At 41.7% G+C, this 21,190-nt stretch overlaps 3 protein-coding genes across 11 annotated transcripts; 2 read left to right on the top strand and 1 right to left on the bottom strand.

Annotated features, from left to right (window-relative positions):
• Positions 1-685: 685 nt before the first annotated feature.
• Positions 686-3,445, bottom strand: sdr42e1 (short chain dehydrogenase/reductase family 42E, member 1). Its single transcript, XM_041940660.1, has 3 exons — positions 3,281-3,445; positions 2,772-2,848; positions 686-2,501 (listed from the first exon to the last, which is right to left on the bottom strand). Exons 2-3 carry the CDS (start codon positions 2,831-2,833, stop codon positions 1,400-1,402), a joined length of 1,164 nt encoding a protein of 387 aa, XP_041796594.1. The 5' UTR covers positions 2,834-2,848; positions 3,281-3,445; the 3' UTR covers positions 686-1,399.
• Positions 3,446-6,498: 3,053 nt separating this feature from the next.
• LOC121610900 (arylamine N-acetyltransferase, pineal gland isozyme NAT-10-like) lies at positions 6,499-11,917 on the top strand. 5 transcript variants are annotated; one of them, XM_041943231.1, is made up of 3 exons: positions 6,501-6,707; positions 10,148-10,273; positions 10,448-11,917. In XM_041943231.1, exon 3 carries the CDS (start codon positions 10,453-10,455, stop codon positions 11,323-11,325), a length of 873 nt encoding a protein of 290 aa, XP_041799165.1. In that variant the 5' UTR covers positions 6,501-6,707; positions 10,148-10,273; positions 10,448-10,452; the 3' UTR covers positions 11,326-11,917. The 5 variants fall into 5 exon arrangements, with proteins under 5 accessions (XP_041799157.1, XP_041799165.1, XP_041799189.1 ...); XM_041943239.1 differs by lacking the exon at positions 6,501-6,707 and adding an exon at positions 6,715-7,466; XM_041943223.1 differs by lacking the exons at positions 10,148-10,273; positions 10,448-11,917 and adding an exon at positions 7,788-9,549 and having other exon boundaries at positions 6,499-6,707.
• Positions 11,918-12,054: 137 nt separating this feature from the next.
• LOC121610870 (arylamine N-acetyltransferase, pineal gland isozyme NAT-10-like) lies at positions 12,055-20,809 on the top strand. Of its 5 annotated transcripts, none has more exons than XM_041943188.1 (3): positions 14,291-16,008; positions 19,504-19,629; positions 19,804-20,809. In XM_041943188.1, the coding sequence occupies exon 3, from the start codon at positions 19,809-19,811 to the stop codon at positions 20,679-20,681; it is 873 nt and encodes a 290-aa protein (XP_041799122.1). In that variant the 5' UTR covers positions 14,291-16,008; positions 19,504-19,629; positions 19,804-19,808; the 3' UTR covers positions 20,682-20,809. The 5 variants fall into 5 exon arrangements, with proteins under 5 accessions (XP_041799145.1, XP_041799122.1, XP_041799117.1 ...); XM_041943195.1 differs by lacking the exon at positions 14,291-16,008 and adding an exon at positions 16,019-16,822; XM_041943211.1 differs by lacking the exons at positions 14,291-16,008; positions 19,504-19,629; positions 19,804-20,809 and adding exons at positions 12,055-12,932; positions 17,144-18,905.
• Positions 20,810-21,190: the final 381 nt, after the last annotated feature.

Below are 21,190 nucleotides of genomic sequence, written 5' to 3' on the forward strand. Positions count from 1 at the left end.
TAGAGAGAAGAGGACGTCTGCATTCATCCCAGGCAGACTAAACTACCACACAAAGCACGCCTCACCTGGTCTGACTCCTTTTACACCAGGAACAAACTGCAGCGAATTAATAATGTGCAGGGCAAAGCTATTTAAAACTCAAGTTTATCCACCCCTTTTCAGACTGATGATAGAAGAATAAAGACATTCTCAGCTCGCGCCAACCGAAAGTGTATATGATCCATTTCAGGATCATGTTATCATAGCTTTCTATAGGTCCTTATTAAGGGAATATTTTAATGTTTGGTAACAATACGAATTAAAAAACAAATACCCAAAGGCATGGGTAAATAAAGTGAAGGGTTAATCTAAGCTTATATTAGGCTGGATGGAAACATATTTAATTTTAAGTAGAACTGAACTGGATGAGTTTAAAAAAAGGGGTGAAAAACAGCTGTGGTGGTGGTGGTGGTGGGGTGTCTACGCTGACCACAAATGGAGGCCGTGGTTGACTTTATATTTGGTATGTTATTACTGCAAGATTGCGATGCATACAGTAGATATGCTGTGGTCATTGCAAAGCAGGCGACTGAATCTTTATCTAGAATGGTCAAACATCAAAACTATTTACCTGTCTAAAAAAATCCCATTAAAATTCAACCTTGAATCCTGGTTAAAGTCAAACAAACCACACTTGCCTTGTAAGGTTTTATTCATTAGTTTTCAGAACATTCCACAAAAACAGCATTAAAGAGATGTATTAGGGTATCATCTTTGCCTCCAGAGAAGGCTCATTGTCATGGAAAACGAGGTAGCATTTAACATGTTGTCTCTGAAAGTGACAACAACTATAGGATGTAAGATTAAGACATTAAGGTACAGAGATTCTAAATTCTTATCACATGTGATGGGTGTTACCATCACAACCAACAACAACAAAAAAGTTTTCTATTTTCATTGAGTTGATGTGTTAATGTGAGAAGGACCTGCAAGTAAACTGACCATTTGAACAGAAACTGTGATTTGTAACCTGACGAGACTTGTGACCAGCGTAGGCAGCAGCTCAGTCTGCGGGGACTTGGCTCGGGAACCAGGGGGTGGCTAGTCAAGTCAAGCACACACCATCGCAGGATTGGTATAGGCTGGTAGCTGGAGAGGTGGTGGTTCACCCTTAAGCAAGGCACTGAACTCCTAACTGCTCGGGGGGGCATTGCTTCGTGGCAGCCCCGTCACTCTAATATCTCTTCCCTCAACTGCATGTGTTTGAGTCCTGTGTCTGTATTTTGAGGCTGTGTGTGAGTGTAAACTGTATAATGAGTCAAGACATTGAATTATCCCCCTTGGGGATAAACATGTTTTTGTTAGGAACCAGTCTTAATACAGGATAAAAATATCAGAATTCGATCTTTGCTTAAGCTGCTCATTGGCTGCCAACAACTGGCAGAAAAGACAGAGCCACTGCAACAAAGGCGGCAACAACCAGGATGTCTAGCAGCAATCGATTGAGGAAGGAGCCGTGAGATTTTTTCCCATGGCCTCTGCTTCTAAACCATTGTACAACCTCATCCAGGCTGTGCTCCTGGGGCTCATAACCGAGCTCCGCCTTAGCTTTTGCCATGCTGAAGTAATGTGTCACGCCGGTTTTATACACCTCTGTACGTGTCAGCAGTGGCTGGAAGTTATAGAAGGGCCCAATGAGGTGGTGAATCATTTCTGTCAGAAAGGCAAAGAAGTAAATGAGAGAGAGGGGAAGGCGCAGTTTGGGGAAAGGATAGCCCAAGCCCTCTACCAGAGGTCTGAAGAATTCAAAATTGTTGACTGGCCTGCCATCTGAAATAAAGTAGGCCTGGCCAGCAGAGCGGTGCTGCTGTTCTGAGGTCAGAGCCTCTGCAGCGAGCTCGTGTGCTGACACCAGGTTGTCCACATGGACAAACTCCACCAGGCTGCTGGGTTCACCGTACACAAACCTGAAGATCCCCTTTTCTATGTAGCTAACTATCCTGGGCAGGTGCCTCTGCTCACCAGGCCCGTAGATTCCTGCAGGACGCAGTGCGCAGCTGCTCAGCACCCCAGAGCCGTCCTTCAGCGCCGTGCCGTTAGCTTTCATCACTGCCATCTCGGCCAGGGACTTGGTTCTGGAGTAGTGGTCAGGGTGAAGATGGAGAGGTAGATAAGGGAGGCTTTCATCCCCGTTCTCTATCACTTGGCCTCCGAACACCACGTTGAAGGTGCTGGTGTAAACCAGCCTCGACACTCCATGCTCAACACAAGCCTTCAGGACGTTTTGCGTGCCTTGAATGTTCACCTCCTCGATCAGATGATGGTTCAGCTGCTCCCTGCCAGACATGCCATAGGAGGCAATGTGGAATACACAGTCCACACCAGTGATGGCACTCTCGACGTGTGCATACTCGCGTATGTCTCCTTGAACAAACACGATGTCCTCTGGCATGTCTTGGTTTGGTGGGATTGTGTCAAACAGAATGATTTTGGCTCCTTTTCTATGAAGGGAGCGAGCCAGGCTGCAGGGACAATCACATATGAATTACTCTCTGCAGGAAACGTATGCCAAATATTATTATTATTAATAACTGCATGCATCTTGCAAATTTACCACAGTTCTGTGGCAGCCAAAGAGCCAATCTAACTGAGATAACTGGTACAATAACGCCACCTTGTGGCGGTACTGCTGTGACGGCACAATAAACTCCGAAAACCATAACTGAGGGTTTACAGACTGTGAATCAACAATTCCTTTTCTTTAGCAATGAACAATCTGAAATGGTTCTTACCGGTAACCAAAGTAGCCGCATCCTCCAGTGATCAGATAGGTGTCTGTACGTGGATTTTCCATTGCAGGAGGGCTAATCTGTGAGTGTGGAAAAGTGAGGATTAGACAGATGATTAGGAAAACGACAACACGTTCACAGACAACATACTGCATGTCAGAATCCCACAGTCATAAACCAGAAAGAAAGGGGCTGCTGAGCTGATGTTACCTAACCTGCAGTCTGGGGGCTACTTCACTGACCTTGCACTTGAGCAATTAAACCTTTTATGTAATTCTATTAATACTAATGCAGTAATATCACTTCTACACGGACTACGTAGCACCAATGTATTCCACCATCATTATTGCAGACTACCTCGTTTACACTCGACCACTCTTACTTTCCGTGATGAGTATTCAGAAAGCCATGCGTGTAACTGTGCAACAAAGTGGCGTTACTATGCTGTGGCGGATATATCCCCAGCCTCTACTCAAACTACTGACTGTTACGTAATCACTGCAGGTACCAACCTCTGAATACGCCGGGTAGAAAACGGGCGAAATATCTGTCGAATATCACTCATTTAAAACTCTAGTATTGCATTGTGGAAGAGCGCTAGTGTTCACTTCTTCAGTCCGTACTGTACGTGCTTTTTGTTGCGTAATTTACGCAATGAAAAAAAAGCCGCTCGGCAATTGGTTGCGTCGGCCGAGTTCAAGCGGCTGCGTCAAGTGAAAGAGGCAGAATAAGACAGGAAGTGAGATGATATCACTTTCACACAAATAATATCATTCTTGTTGGTCAACTACTTGCATCGAATGGTTGGCTTTAGCTACAAATACTCAGGTTCTTTAGAGGAAATACCAAATTGCCACAAATATACAGTTGTTTGGCATCATATTGCTGCTGAGGAGTGAATGTGCCGCTCACTGCCACTCACCTAACATAACCCCATTTTAGAAATGCAGTGGAGAGTGTACCTTGGAGTTAAGTGTGGCCCTTGCCTCTAAAGTATTTCCTTACTGATAAAGTGAGAGAAATTAGTTTTGAATAAATTCACAAGTTCTACACAACAGAATCTTTCTTCCCGAGATGTCAGTGGGACACTGATTCTGGCAGCTCATTCTGTAAAACTTCAGATGAAAATGTCACATTTGTTTTGGACTCTCTGGAGTCCATCCAAACACATTTCATTGCATAATTTTTCTTTTTGTTTCACGGATGTTTTCTTTGGTATGTTTGATTTTAAGATGCAAAATTAATGAAAACATTTTATGAATCTTTTACCTGCTGATTACCACATCCACAAATGTAAATTCAACGCTTCTAAACCACTATTTCCTGAACTCAGTGAATATCTGGATTCCATACAATATTCATGCAGCTCTTAAACTATTAGGACTGTGCAATATATAACATAATGTAATTATTTCATAATTTGAAATTGTCATTACATGCTTGAGGCATTTATTTTGAAGGTAATAATTGGATGTCACAATCTTAATTACGTTTTCTTGATACGCTCTGCTAACATCAATAGTACTTCCGGTGCGTACCTCCTGCCTTCAGAATAAAAGCGGACATATTTTTAAAACGGTTTAAATAAGTAACATTTTGTATTTAATAATCGTGCCCATTACACGAGAACACATATTACTAATTAGTGTCAGAAAAAAACACAAATACCATCAAATGCTTCTGTTAAACTACAAAGGCAATGTTCAGTCAGCATAGTGCCTGAACTAGAAACCGTATAAGTCATCTTTAATAATTAACTCTGGTGTACATTATATGTTTAACCTCTCCTGCTGATCTGTTGTTTATTCCCATGTAAGAAAAAAAAAGGAGTGACATATTAACGGATCCTCGCTGTCAACCTGTCTGAATGGTTTTGAGCTGGACTGACAGCAGCAGCGACTACATTTGCAGTAATTTTCAGTCAGTAATAACGCATAGTGTGCACTGAATACTACGTGTCGTCTATTCACTACAGCATTTTTCTTGAGAGGAGCAGAAACCAGCGTTAATCAAATTTTCTGTGTTTAATTTTTGAGGGAAGCACGACTGCTCCCATAGTACGTTTACAATAGCGGCGGAAAATAACTATTTAAGTGCTATACTTCAGCACAGTTTCAAGATATTTGTACTTTAATTGAGTATTTCCACTTCCTGACACTTTCTACGTCTACTCCACTACATTCCAAAAGCAAATATAGCACCTTTTACTCATTTACACACTATAATAAGTAAATTATGATGTAATATTATGGATAATATGACCACCAGGGTGAAATTCAACACTGAAGTCATGTATGTATTAATACTTTTAATATATAATACTTTTATTATAATTCAACACTACGTATTTTTTTCTGAAATGGGCCAATGGCAATATTTCAGCAGCTCCCTCCTACGGCCACTGCTCGGCAACACTGACAAGCAGTCTCCCTAAGAACAAAAGTAACAACACAGAAACAATCCATCCAGCATTTTGTGGCTCCATGGCCGTGGAGATTTGCTGTAACTTAGGTGGCAGGTTCACCCAGTGCTCTGAGTGACCAGCTCTCCACCACAGGTCCTAGGGGAGCATGCAGGGGAATCTTTGACATGAATCTGGGTCACAGCTCACTGGGCCGCACCTGTTAAGCTTATTATGCATATGCGACATGGGGGGAGAAGGGGGATGACCTAAGTTATCCTTGATTTGAGTCTGTTGTTTTATCTCTTCAGCTGCAGTTGCCACAGCTTTAACTTCACTTCAAATGAGTTCACATTTGAAAGCAGAGAGCTGAGAAGCTGCTGGAGGGTCAGCCCTGAGAGGTTCTTTGGTAATGTCCACCATGAAGGCCAAAGCACACAGACACTTTATGGCTGATAAATGTAACTGCCCCGTGGGCCAGATCAGACGGTGTGCATACAGCGCTCACTCATGTATATAAATATGGAAGAAATTAACTATGACCTCGGTAATAAACATATAACTGAACTGACACATTTACACCGCCTGTCAACAAAAACGGAACATTATAAACTTCCTGAAAGCATAATTCATTGAACAGCTGTTCGACACTTCTCTGTCACCTCCTAAAAGAGACATAATGGTCATCCATCAAGCACTCAACAAAGTCTTCATGTACACCTAAAACTGCTTCATCATTATTTTCAGCAGTCTAATCAAAGTTGTGCTGCAATTCCAACTCCACAGGCCAGCTGCCAAAAGATGTTTCAGCTTTTAACACTTCTTTACACACAAGGGGCCAATGGACGAGGGGAAGTTTCACACTGGTGATTCCAGCTTCCTCAAACTGCAGAGTACACGTGCGTCCACCCCACACAGACTGGAACCACCAGTATGAGATCCTCCTCTAGTTTTTGACATTGTCACAGGTCTGCATGCCAAATGTTCTGGGAATTTAAACGAAAATTCCCACTGTAGTCACTAGGCAGTCATTAGGCAGCAATGCAAGCAAAACCGCTCCCCACCGAAGACGGAAATAACTGACTGACTTCAAACGCTTGGAAAATGTGATATTTTGCAAGATATCGCAAAGGCGTGGCAGTGATCGTGATCGTGCAACAGATCACTAATAGAAATATCTGAGTTTCATTGAGTCATGCAGCCGAGCGGCCACACTCCTCCGCCTCAACGCAGCGAGTCAGCAGTTAATATGATGAGATGTACAAAGCAGACCCCCCCACCCAGCCTCCACACGTGGCCTCCGTACCTTCCACAAGAGGAAATGAATGAGGAGGTCTGGAAGTTTTAGTGTATTGTTTGAGGGGTGGAAGTGTCGGGTGCCCCAGTTCACGCGTTATTTCCGCATTCCCCACTTCGAGCACGAGTCAGCGGGAGCGTCACAGCAGCTCCGTATTTAACGGAGCCGACTGAGACCTGGACTACAACCGAGGACCGTACAGGACTACAACCACAGCTGCGCGTCATGTCCCAGTCCGAAGGTAAGACGTTTTTCTCCACCGCTGGTTCGAGGTAGCGTCAATGAATTACGAGGTGCATTAAACTATATAATGTACATAACCTCATGCTATCAGCGCCTTATCGAGGCGCACAGGCTTTACTTTGGACTCTATATGATAAGACACTGTCCCGTTAACGGGACTTTAACAGGGACAAAGTGTGTCGCGCTGTCCCTGCGAAGGAAATAGCAAGACTTCACTTCCTTTACTTCCTTTTTCTTTTTTTTCTTTTTTTTTCGCTCAAACGGAAAGCCACGCACTTCTTTTACAGGTTGAATAACTGCGGATCAGATGATGGAAAGTCCATTCGGAATATTCCTGAGACGTAATTATGACAAGTTGTCCTTGTTTTAAGCCTTAAGAAAACAGATACTACTTTGCAAAGTTACGTAACTGGTCGATGTGTCCTTTAATTCCTGTTTTTCAGGAAGTAGCTTTCAAATAAATTAATGGCTTTATTTAAAAGGGTTTTTATGGCTTATTACACAGTGATATCCGTTTATGCAATGTCCTGTGGGGCAACGGGTCTAGCACTGAATAACAGGAGGGAAAAATTAATCATCAACTAAAACGCAGTCAGGTTTTATTGGCTGTTTAAGCTCAAGCCTGCAGCAGGTTGGACTTCTCTGGGAAGAAATAAGTGAGTTGCATGTCCTCTGTGGGCAAGCTTTGGCTCTATAGAAACACCGCATCATCAGGAAACCTGCTTTTGATTGCTGGCACGTACAACCTGTACAAAAGGTAAAGTAAAACACTGTTGTTACACCTTTTCTGCTGCAGAATTTAGCAAGTCTGAAACTTTACATATGTAGAATTTTACCATTTTCTGACAAGTGATTGAAAAAAAGCCCACAGTTGTACATGATTGCTCTTCATTGACTGGCACTGAACCACCAGCTTTGTCCATGTCAGACTTGATCCTGATCCCTGGTTCATTAATAAATCCCCCTCAATCATTAAAGAAATGAAACATTTTCAGCTTTGAAACAGCTTAGATGACTTTGTAACTGTGTGACAGGTTCATTGGCCTTACAGATCAATGCAATGTCCTGTCTTCCACAGGCAAGATGAATTTGGAGGAATACTTCAAAAGAATTGGTTTCCATGGCTCTTTAGATAAACTGGATCTCGCAACACTGAAGCTGATCCACAAACAGCACGTCATGTCAATTCCGTTTGAAAACCTCAGCATTCATTGCGGTGAGGAGATCATCATGGACCTTGAGGTCATTTTTAATAAGATAGTGAGGAGCAGTCGTGGGGGTTGGTGCTTTGAGAACAACTTCCTGTTTGGCTGGGTGCTGCGAGAAATGGGCTACGACACAACGACCTTGGGCTCCAGAGTTTTTAACAGTATCCTCAATGATTTTGGTGTCGCTGAAAGTCATCTTATCAACAAGGTCATCATTGATGGAAAGGCTTACATAGCAGACGTAAGCTTTGGGGTGTCGTCCCAAGTGTGGGAGCCGCTAGAGCTCATCTCTGCAAAGGACCAACCTCAGTCAGCGGGTGTCTTTCGTCTCATAGACAAAGGAGACATCTGGGTGCTGGAGAAGACTAGCAGGAAGCCAGAGGTTCTCAATCCAGACTTTGCCAAGTCAAGTCTAGTGTACAAGAAGGAAACGAAGCCGATCTACGGCTTCACCTTGAAACCTCGTGAGGCCCATCATTTCTTTGAGATAAACCGCACACTTCAAACAGATCCTTCTTCACTGTTCACCAATAAGTCCATCTGCTCTCTGCAAACACCAACAGGATTCAGAGCCCTGATTGGTTGGACATACAGTGAAACGATCTTCAAGCCTGAGGAAGGTGTTGATGTCTTAGACATGAGGAACATAACAGACGATGAGATAGAGCAAATTCTGAGGGACAAGTTCAATGTAAAGATGCAGAACAAAGTAAAGCCTGTAAGCAACAAAGTGTCTTACACGCTCTGAAATATTACACATATTCATTTTTGACATTGCCTTGGAATCATGTTAAAATGTGTGGTGATTTTATGACTGAGGTACACTTATATTAATGATTAATATTAATTAATTAATATTGGCTCTGTAATATAACTTGGAAATGGTTCAAAACTGACCCTCCCAAAGATAGTTAATCAAAAACCGCTCATTCAGTTCAGTTGTTTGAACATATGTGTTCGAATTCTGATGTCATTTAAGACTCTGTCCTTCCCACCAGTAGACTCACCTTACCTGCTCATCCTCCCCACTCACCTGTTCCCCCATCAAGCCTAACCCTAACCATATCAACCTTAACCCTAACCCTAACCCTCATCAGGTCCCAGGTGTAGTTACCGGTCCATTTTCACTAGCTTTCTGCCACATCGTATTTGTCCTGTGTACCTTGGCTTTCTGGTGCTGTCATTATTGCCTGCCAGTTTTTGTGTTTATCCTGATCTATTTTATAATGTATCCTGTGTATTTTGGATTCTGCCTCAGCCTGAAACCATTTGTACTTTGTTTGACTGCCTGTTTTTTTTGTGTCCTTGAACATTTCTAAGTAAATACTCTTTACCTTTTACATCTGCCACTGAAGTCATGTTCTTTGGATCCTTTTGTCTTTGAACTGTGACAGAAACACAGCTACACATCGTTTGCATATGACTATTCCTCACAGCTCTGTTTCATAACAATGGATTCTTAAGAAAAATTCCCATTTGGAAGGAACTTCTATTTTTTTCTGTGTCAGATAAGTAACAGACAGAAAACTTCCAGCAAGTCTGTATTGTTCCATTACTGAATTACTGTAAGGCATCAACCAATACTTATTTTCATCATAATACATGCAGTAAATATTTTCTATTATAACTGATTAATTGCTCAGTGTATGATATATCAGATAACAGTGAAAAATGCACATTATTACAGTCAGAAACTCCCAAAATTTTCAGTTTTGATAGAAAACTTAGGGAAATTTGAAATTTTTTACATTTGAGAAGCTGAGACCAGTAAATATTTGGTGTTTCATTTTTTAAGATGACAATGATTGTCATCAAAATGGTTGCTAGTTAATTTTCTGTCAGTCATCTTATGAACTGATTAACAAATCATTTCAACCCTAGAGTACAGGTTGGTTTGTAGTTGCCAGGGGAAATAATGAAACGTCCATGTATTGTAAGAGTCAGTAGGGGCCCAAGAACAAATTTTTGCCCTGGGGCCCCATAGGAGGTTAATCTTGGCTGATGAGCATGAAAACTTTGAGAAAGTCAAACCACATTATGATGTAGTGTTGGCGTGTTGAATCGGTACATTTTCTCCCAACATGTCCACAAACTCACACAATTTCAACACGTGTGTGACATAGTGACATGGCTGTCTAACATCTAACACTGATTAACCGGAGGAACAGGTTAATCGTTCACTACAATGCAGTAAGATATTATTGGCTATTAAAGCTCAACCCTGTTACAGGTTGGATTTCTCCAGGAAGAAGTGTCTGAGTTGCATGTCCTCTGTGGGGAAGCTTGGATTCGATAAAAATACCACGTCCTCAGACAACCTGGTTTTGATTGCTCACACGTTCAACCTGTACAAAGGGTAAGCTGAAAGACAATGCAGAATTTAGCATGTCTGAAACTTTATATATGTAGAATTTCTCTGACAACTGATTATGACATTTGTTACTGCTTGAAAAAAGCCAACTGAGATGACTTTGTAACTGTGTGACAGGTTCATTGTCCTACAGATCAATGCATTTCCTGTATTTCACAGGCAAGATGAATTTGGAGGAATACTTCAAAAGAATTGGTTTCCATGGCTCTTTTGATAAACTGGATCTCGCAACACTGAAGCTGATCCACAAACAGCACGTCATGTCAATTCCGTTTGAAAACCTCAGCATTCACTGCGGTGAGGAGATCATCATGGACCTTGAGGTCATTTTTAATAAGATCGTGAGGAGCAGTCGTGGAGGTTGGTGCTTTGAGAACAACTTCCTGTTTGGCTGGGTGCTGCGAGAAATGGGCTACGACACAACGACCTTGGGCTCCAGAGTTTTTAACAGTATCCTCAATGATTTTGGTGTCGCTGAAAGTCATCTCATTAACAAGGTCATCATTGATGGAAAGGCTTACATAGCAGACGTAAGCTTTGGGGTGTCGTCCCAAGTGTGGGAGCCGCTAGAGCTCATCTCTGCAAAGGACCAACCTCAGTCAGCGGGTGTCTTTCGTCTCATAGACAAAGGGGACATCTGGGTGCTGGAGAAGACTAGCAGGAAGCCAGAGGTTCTCAATCCAGACTTTGCCAAGTCAAGTCTAGTGTACAAGAAGGAAACGAAGCCGATCTACGGCTTCACCTTGAAACCTCGTGAGGCCCATCATTTCTTTGAGATAAACCGCACACTTCAAACAGATCCTTCTTCACTGTTCACCAATAAGTCCATCTGCTCTCTGCAAACACCAACAGGATTCAGAGCCCTGATTGGTTGGACATACAGTGAAACGATCTTCAAGCCTGAGGAAGGTGTTGATGTCTTAGACATGAGGAACATAACAGACGATGAGATAGAGCAAATTCTGAGGGACAAGTTCAATGTAAAGATGCAGAACAAAGTAAAGCCTGTAAGCAACAAAGCGTCTTACACGCTCTGAAATATTGCACATATTCATTTTTGACATTGCCTTGGAATCATGTTAAAATGTGTGGTGATTTTATGACTGAGGTACACTTATATTAATGATTAATATTAATTAATTAATATTGGCTCTGTAATATAACTTGGAAATGGTTCAAAACTGACCCTCCCAAAGATAGTTAATCAAAAACCGCTCATTCAGTTCGGTTGTTTGAACATATGTGTTCGAATTCTGATGTCATTTAAGACTCTGTCCTTCCCACCAGTAGACTCACCTTACCTGCTCATCCTCCCCACTCACCTGTTCCCCCATCAAGCCTAACCCTAACCATATCAACCTTAACCCTAACCCTAACCCTCATCAGGTCCCAGGTGTAGTTACCGGTCCATTTTCACTAGCTTTCTGCCACATCGTATTTGTCCTGTGTACCTTGGCTTTCTGGTGCTGTCATTATTGCCTGCCAGTTTTTGTGTTTATCCTGATCTATTTTATAATGTATCCTGTGTATTTTGGATTCTGCCTCAGCCTGAAACCATTTGTACTTTGTTTGACTGCCTGTTTTTTTTGTGTCCTTGAACATTTCTAAGTAAATACTCTTTACCTTTTACATCTGCCACTGAAGTCATGTTCTTTGGATCCTTTTGTCTTTGAACTGTGACAGAAACACAGCTACACATCGTTTGCATATGACTATTCCTCACAGCTCTGTTTCATAACAATGGATTCTTAAGAAAAATTCCCATTTGGAAGGAACCTCTATTTTTTCTGTGTCAGATAAGTAACAGACAGAAAACTTCCAGCAAGTCTGTATTGTTCCATTACTGAATTACTGTAAGGCATCAACCAATACTTATTTTCATCATAATACATGCAGTAAATATTTTCTATTATAACTGATTAATTGCTCAGTGTATGATATATCAGATAACAGTGAAAAATGCACATTATTACAGTCAGAAACTCCCAAAATTTTCAGTTTTGATAGAAAACTTAGGGAAATTTGAAATTTTTTACATTTGAGAAGCTGAGACCAGTAAATATTTGGTGTTTCATTTTTTAAGATGACAATGATTGTCATCAAAATGGTTGCTAGTTAATTTTCTGTCAGTCATCTTATGAACTGATTAACAAATCATTTCAACCCTAGAGTACAGGTTGGTTTGTAGTTGCCAGGGGAAATAATGAAACGTCCATGTATTGTAAGAGTCAGTAGGGGCCCAAGAACAAATTTTTGCCCTGGGGCCCCATAGGAGGTTAATCTTGGCTGATGAGCATGAAAACTTTGAGAAAGTCAAACCACATTATGATGTAGTGTTGGCGTGTTGAATCGGTACATTTTCTCCCAACATGTCCACAAACTCACACAATTTCAACACGTGTGTGACATAGTGACATGGCTGTCTAACATCTAACACTGATTAACCGGAGGAACAGGTTAATCGTTCACTACAATGCAGTAAGATATTATTGGCTATTAAAGCTCAACCCTGTTACAGGTTGGATTTCTCCAGGAAGAAGTGTCTGAGTTGCATGTCCTCTGTGGGGAAGCTTGGATTCGATAGAAATACCACGTCCTCAGACAACCTGGTTTTGATTGCTCACACGTTCAACCTGTACAAAGGGTAAGCTGAAAGACAATGCAGAATTTAGCATGTCTGAAACTTTATATATGTAGAATTTCTCTGACAACTGATTATGACATTTGTTACTGCTTGAAAAAAGCCAATTGAGCTGAGGTTATGAGCTGTGTTAATATAGTTGTGTTCTACACATATCACACAACATCAACTTTGGAGAGCAGAGAGCATTTCACAGAATTGACACACAGACACAATATAACTGTAGGTCGAAATACAATCTGTTTTGTTGTGCCCGTTTTTTTTTTTTCAGACCTGAAGGCTTTTGAGAGAAGATTGACAGAGTATGTCTCCTGTTTGCAACCTGCTACAGGCAGGTGGAGAAGTAAGTACCTGGGACCACATAGATAGATATTGATATAGATAGTCCATAGGGCCTTTATTTACCTAAATCAAGATTCAAGATTCAAGATTCAAGAGTCTTTATTGTCATTGCACATGTCAATGAAATTTTCATTGCAACCCCCATGTTAGATGGTAAGAAAGATAAGACTAGAAAGAGTGAATAAAATTAAGATAACGACAATAAAATAAAATAAACCAACATGCAATAAAAAAAAATATTCGTGAAGCAATTAAAAATATAACAGAATGAAAATATACTTAGGCAATAAAATATACTAAACAATAAACAATAAAATATGGAAGTGAAATGTGCAAACAGAATAAAATATACAAGCAGAATAAAATATAAAATATACACAGTGAAATGTACCGACAGAATAAAATATGCCAATGAAACTGAAATGTGCTGATGTACTAAAATGTATATAATTATAGTATATGTGTGTACATAAAAGTCAAGTACACAGAAGGTGCAGGTGGAGGTAGAGGTGTAGGTGTAGGTGTAGGTGTAAAGTGCGGTGTGCAGTGTTCACAGTTCACACAGTCTCTCACTGCAGTGAGGGGCTGCTGGGGGTGATAGCTCTAACAGCTCTGGGGAAGAAGCTGTCCCTCAGTCTGTTAGTGGTGGTGCAGATGTTCCTGTACTGCTTTCCTGATGGAAGCGGTACAAACAGTCTGTGGCCCGGGTGGCTGGGGTCCGTGGCGATGGATCTCGCCCTCTTTCTGACCCGACCTTCATATATAGAGTCTAGGTCAGGGAGGGGGCAGCCCACAATGCCCTGTGCAGTTTTAACCACCCGTGCCAGTTGTTTCCTCTCCTGTGCCGTGCAGCTGCCATACCACACTGTCACACTGAGGCAGAGGATGCTTTCAATTGTGGCCCTGTAGAAGTTAACGAGCAACCGAGAGGAGAGTCCAGCCCGTTTCAGCTTCCTGAGGAAGAAGAGCCTTTGTTGTGCCTTCTTCACCAGGCGGGAGGTGTTCATGGACCAGGAGAGGTCAGATGTGATGTGGAGGCCCAGGAACATGTATGTATTAATACTTTTAATATATAATACTTTTATTATAATTCAACACTACGTATTTTTTTCTGAAATGGGCCAATGGCAATATTTCAGCAGCTCCCTCTCCGTACGGCCACTGCTCGGCAACCCTGACAAGCAGTCTCCCTAAGAACAAAAGTAACAACACAGAAACAATCCATCCAGCATTTTGTGGCTCCATGGCCGTGGAGATTTGCTGTAACTTAGGTGGCAGGTTCACCCAGTGCTCTGAGTGACCAGCTCTCCACCACAGGTCCCAGGGGAGCATGCAGGGGAATCTTTGACATGAATCTGGGTCACAGCTCACTGGGCCGCACCTGTTAAGCTTATTATGCATATGCGACATGGGGGGAGAAGGGGGATGACCTAAGTTATCCTTGATTTGAGTCTGTTGTTTTATCTCTTCAGCTGCAGTTGCCACAGCTTTAACTTCACTTCAAATGAGTTCACATTTGAAAGCAGAGAGCTGAGAAGCTGCTGGAGGGTCAGCCCTGAGAGGTTCTTTGGTAATGTCCACCATGAAGGTCAAAGCACACAGACACTTTATAGCTGATAAATGTAACTGCCCCGTGGGCCAGATCAGATGGTGTGCATACAGCGCTCACTCATGTATATAAATATGGAAGAAAAAATGAGAAACACCTCTGAATATAATGTGGTTCAGTACAACACCACGTTTAACTATGACCTCGGTAATAAACATATAACTGAACTGACACATTTACACCGCCTGTCAACAAAAACGGAACATTATAAACTTCCTGAAAGCATAATTCATTGAACAGCTGTTCGACACTTCTCTGTCACCTCCTAAAAGAGACATAATGGTCATCCATCAAGCACTCAACAAAGTCTTCATGTACACCTAAAACTGCTTCATCATTATTTTCAGCAGTCTAATCAAAGTTGTGCTGCAATTCCAACTCCACAGGCCAGCTGCCAAAAGATGTTTCAGCTTTTAACACTTCTTTACACACAAGGGGCCAATGGACGAGGGGAAGTTTCACACTGGTGATTCCAGCTTCCTCAAACTGCAGAGTACACGTGCGTCCACCCCACACAGACTGGAACCACCAGTATGAGATCCTCCTCTAGTTTTTGACATTGTCACAGGTCTGCATGCCAAATGTTCTGGGAATTTAAACGAAAATTCCCACTGTAGTCACTAGGCAGTCATTAGGCAGCAATGCAAGCAAAACCGCTCCCCACCGAAGACGACTGACTTCAAACGCTTGGAAAATGTGATATTTTGCAAGATATCGCAAAGGCGTGGCAGTGATCGTGATCGTGCAACAGATCACTAATAGAAATATCTGAGTTTCATTGAGTCATGCAGCCGAGCGGCCACACTCCTCCGCCTCAACGCAGCGAGTCAGCAGTTAATATGATGAGATGTACAAAGCAGACCCCCCCACCCAGCCTCCACACGTGGCCTCCGTACCTTCCACAAGAGGAAGTGAATGAGGAGGTCTGGAAGTTTTAGTGTATTGTTTGAGGGGTGGAAGTGTCGGGTGCCCCAGTTCACGCGTTATTTCCGCATTCCCCACTTCGAGCACGAGTCAGCGGGAGCGTCACAGCAGCTCCGTATTTAACGGAGCCGACTGAGACCTGGACTACAACCGAGGACCGTACAGGACTACAACCACAGCTGCGCGTCATGTCCCAGTCCGAAGGTAAGACGTTTTTCTCCACCGCTGGTTCGAGGTAGCGTCAATGAATTACGAGGTGCATTAAACTATATAATGTACATAACCTCATGCTATCAGCGCCTTATCGAGGCGCACAGGCTTTACTTTGGACTCTATATGATAAGACACTGTCTCGTTAACGGGACTTTAACAGGGACAAAGTGTGTCGCGCTGTCCAAAGAGGACAGAGGTCTGGTCCCGTGCTCGTTTCTGGAACACGCCTCAACCGGCTGCGAAGGAAATAGCAAGACTTCACTTCCTTTACTTCCTTTTTCTTTTTTTTCTTTTTTTCTTTCGCTCAAACGGAAAGCCACGCACTTCTTTTACAGGTTGAATAACTGCGGATCAGATGATGGAAAGTCCATTCGGAACATTCCTGAGACGTAATTATGACAAGTTGTCCTTGTTTTAAGCCTTAAGAAAACAGATACTACTTTGCAAAGTTACGTAACTGGTCGATGTGTCCTTTAATTCCTGTTTTTCAGGAAGTAGCTTTCAAATAAATTAATGGCTTTATTTAAAAGGGTTTTTATGGCTTATTACACAGTGATATCCGTTTATGCAATGTCCTGTGGGGCAACGGGTCTAGCACTGAATAACAGGAGGGAAAAATTAATCATCAACTAAAACGCAGTCAGGTTTTATTGGCTGTTTAAGCTCAAGCCTGCAGCAGGTTGGACTTCTCTGGGAAGAAATAAGTGAGTTGCATGTCCTCTGTGGGCAAGCTTTGGCTCTATAGAAACACCGCATCATCAGGAAACCTGCTTTTGATTGCTGGCACGTACAACCTGTACAAAAGGTAAAGTAAAACACTGTTGTTACACCTTTTCTGCTGCAGAATTTAGCAAGTCTGAAACTTTACATATGTAGAATTTTACCATTTTCTGACAAGTGATTGAAAAAAAGCCCACAGTTGTACATGATTGCTCTTCATTGACTGGCACTGAACCACCAGCTTTGTCCATGTCAGACTTGATCCTGATCCCTGGTTCATTAATAAATCCCCCTCAATCATTAAAGAAATGAAACATTTTCAGCTTTGAAACAGCTTAGATGACTTTGTAACTGTGTGACAGGTTCATTGGCCTTACAGATCAATGCAATGTCCTGTCTTCCACAGGCAAGATGAATTTGGAGGAATACTTCAAAAGAATTGGTTTCCATGGCTCTTTTGATAAACTGGATCTCGCAACACTGAAGCTGATCCACAAACAGCACGTCATGTCAATTCCGTTTGAAAACCTCAGCATTCACTGTGGTGAGGAGATCATCATGGACCTTGAGGTCATTTTTAATAAGATAGTGAGGAGCAGTCGTGGGGGTTGGTGCCTTGAGAACAACTTCCTGTTTGGCTGGGTGCTGCGAGAAATGGGCTACGACACAACGACCTTGGGCTCCAGAGTTTTTAACAGTATCCTCAATGATTTTGGTGTCGCTGAAAGTCATCTTATCAACAAGGTCATCATTGATGGAAAGGCTTACATAGCAGACGTAAGCTTTGGGGTGTCGTCCCAAGTGTGGGAGCCGCTAGAGCTCATCTCTGCAAAGGACCAACCTCAGTCAGCGGGTGTCTTTCGTCTCATAGACAAAGGAGACATCTGGGTGCTGGAGAAGACTAGCAGGAAGCCAGAGGTTCTCAATCCAGACTTTGCCAAGTCAAGTCTAGTGTACAAGAAGGAAACGAAGCCGATATACGGCTTCACCTTGAAACCTCGTGAGGCCCATCATTTCTTTGAGATAAACCGCACACTTCAAACAGATCCTTCTTCACTGTTCACCAATAAGTCCATCTGCTCTCTGCAAACACCAACAGGATTCAGAGCCCTGATTGGTTGGACATACAGTGAAACGATCTTCAAGCCTGAGGAAGGTGTTGATGTCTTAGACATGAGGAACATAACAGACGATGAGATAGAGCAAATTCTGAGGGACAAGTTCAATGTAAAGATGCAGAACAAAGTAAAGCCTGTAAGCAACAAAGTGTCTTACACGCTCTGAAATATTGCACATATTCATTTTTGACATTGCCTTGGAATCATGTTAAAATGTGTGGTGATTTTATGACTGAGGTACACTTATATTAATGATTAATATTAATTAATTAATATTGGCTCTGTAATATAACTTGGAAATGGTTCAAAACTGACCCTCCCAAAGATAGTTAATCAAAAACCGCTCATTCAGTTCGGTTGTTTGAACATATGTGTTCGAATTCTGATGTCATTTAAGACTCTGTCCTTCCCACCAGTAGACTCACCTTACCTGCTCATCCTCCCCACTCACCTGTTCCCCCATCAAGCCTAACCCTAACCATATCAACCTTAACCCTAACCCTAACCCTCATCAGGTCCCAGGTGTAGTTACCGGTCCATTTTCACTAGCTTTCTGCCACATCGTATTTGTCCTGTGTACCTTGGCTTTCTGGTGCTGTCATTATTGCCTGCCAGTTTTTGTGTTTATCCTGATCTATTTTATAATGTATCCTGTGTATTTTGGATTCTGCCTCAGCCTGAAACCATTTGTACTTTGTTTGACTGCCTGTTTTTTTTGTGTCCTTGAACATTTCTAAGTAAATACTCTTTACCTTTTACATCTGCCACTGAAGTCATGTTCTTTGGATCCTTTTGTCTTTGAACTGTGACAGAAACACAGCTACACATCGTTTGCATATGACTATTCCTCACAGCTCTGTTTCATAACAATGGATTCTTAAGAAAAATTCCCATTTGGAAGGAACTTCTATTTTTTTCTGTGTCAGATAAGTAACAGACAGAAAACTTCCAGCAAGTCTGTATTGTTCCATTACTGAATTACTGTAAGGCATCAACCAATACTTATTTTCATCATAATACATGCAGTAAATATTTTCTATTATAACTGATTAATTGCTCAGTGTATGATATATCAGATAACAGTGAAAAATGCACATTATTACAGTCAGAAACTCCCAAAATTTTCAGTTTTGATAGAAAACTTAGGGAAATTTGAAATTTTTTACATTTGAGAAGCTGAAACCAGTAAATATTTGGTGTTTCATTTTTTAAGATGACAATGATTGTCATCAAAATGGTTGCTAGTTAATTTTCTGTCAGTCATCTTATGAACTGATTAACAAATCATTTCAACCCTAGAGTACAGGTTGGTTTGTAGTTGCCAGGGGAAATAATGAAACGTCCATGTATTGTAAGAGTCAGTAGGGGCCCAAGAACAAATTTTTGCCCTGGGGCCCCATAGGAGGTTAATCTTGGCTGATGAGCATGAAAACTTTGAGAAAGTCAAACCACATTATGATGTAGTGTTGGCGTGTTGAATCGGTACATTTTCTCCCAACATGTCCACAAACTCACACAATTTCAACACGTGTGTGACATAGTGACATGGCTGTCTAACATCTAACACTGATTAACCGGAGGAACAGGTTAATCGTTCACTACAATGCAGTAAGATATTATTGGCTATTAAAGCTCAACCCTGTTACAGGTTGGATTTCTCCAGGAAGAAGTGTCTGAGTTGCATGTCCTCTGTGGGGAAGCTTGGATTCGATAAAAATACCACGTCCTCAGACAACCTGGTTTTGATTGCTCACACGTTCAACCTGTACAAAGGGTAAGCTGAAAGACAATGCAGAATTTAGCATGTCTGAAACTTTATATATGTAGAATTTCTCTGACAACTGATTATGACATTTGTTACTGCTTGAAAAAAGCCAACTGAGATGACTTTGTAACTGTGTGACAGGTTCATTGTCCTACAGATCAATGCATTTCCTGTATTTCACAGGCAAGATGAATTTGGAGGAATACTTCAAAAGAATTGGTTTCCATGGCTCTTTTGATAAACTGGATCTCGCAACACTGAAGCTGATCCACAAACAGCACGTCATGTCAATTCCGTTTGAAAACCTCAGCATTCACTGTGGTGAGGAGATCATCATGGACCTTGAGGTCATTTTTAATAAGATCGTGAGGAGCAGTCGTGGGGGTTGGTGCCTTGAGAACAACTTCCTGTTTGGCTGGGTGCTGCGAGAAATGGGCTACGACACAACGACCTTGGGCTCCAGAGTTTTTAACAGTATCCTCAATGATTTTCGTCCCGCTGAAACTCATCTCATTAACAAGGTCATCATTGATGGAAAGGCTTACATAGCAGACGTAAGCTTTGGGGTGTCGTCCCAAGTGTGGGAGCCGCTGGAGCTCATCTCTGCAAAGGACCAACCTCAGACAGCGGGTGTCTTTCGTCTCATAGACAAAGGGGACATCTGGGTGCTGGAGAAGACTAGCAGGAAGCCAGAGGTTCTCAATCCAGACTTTGCCAAGTCAAGTCTAGTGAACAAGAAGGAAACAAAGCAGATCTACTGCTTCACCTTGGTGCCTCGTGAGGCCCATCATTTCTTTGAGATAAACGACACACTTCAAACAGATCCTGCTTCACCATATGTCAATAAGTCCATCTGCTCTCTGCAAACACCAACAGGATTCAGAGCCCTGATTGGTTGGACGTACAGTGAAGTGACCTACAAGCCTGAGGAAGGTGTTGATGTCTTAGACATGAGGGACATAACAGACGATGAGGTAGAGCAAATTCTGAGGATCAAGTTCGATCTAAAGATGCAGAACAAAGTAAGGCTTGTAAGCAAAAAAACAGGGCAGACACTCTGAAACTCAACTCATATTAATTTTTGACATTGACTTTGAATGATGTTACAGCATGTTGTAATTGATTTTTTGCACAGTATTAATAATGACAATGTCTGTTTGAAGAAAAAATAAACACTACTGAAAATGTATTATGCTGTTTCATTCATTGCCATGTTTGCAGGTTCAGATTTGGGAAGTAATTGAATACATTTAAATCAGGCGCCCAAGTATGTCTCCAACAATATTTGCCATGTTTTAGTCACAGTCAGTGCAAAGTGCATTTAAAACTGCATTGATTAATAAACAGAGTTGAACTTTGTAGTGGTACCTGCATTTTATTTGTGCTACTATCTAATTAGTAACTTTTTTTTCTCAAATAATTTTGCGTCGTTATTAAGTCTATTATTAAGTCTATTATTTTCATACATTATGTTTTCTGTGTTAGTAACTTTTTTTTCTCAAATAATTTTGCGTCGTTATTAAGTCTATTATTAAGTCTATTATTTTCATACATTATGTTTTCTGTGTTA

Source organism: Chelmon rostratus, chromosome 1 (genome assembly GCF_017976325.1).
Source record: "Chelmon rostratus isolate fCheRos1 chromosome 1, fCheRos1.pri, whole genome shotgun sequence".
Classification (NCBI taxonomy): domain Eukaryota; kingdom Metazoa; phylum Chordata; class Actinopteri; order Chaetodontiformes; family Chaetodontidae; genus Chelmon; species Chelmon rostratus.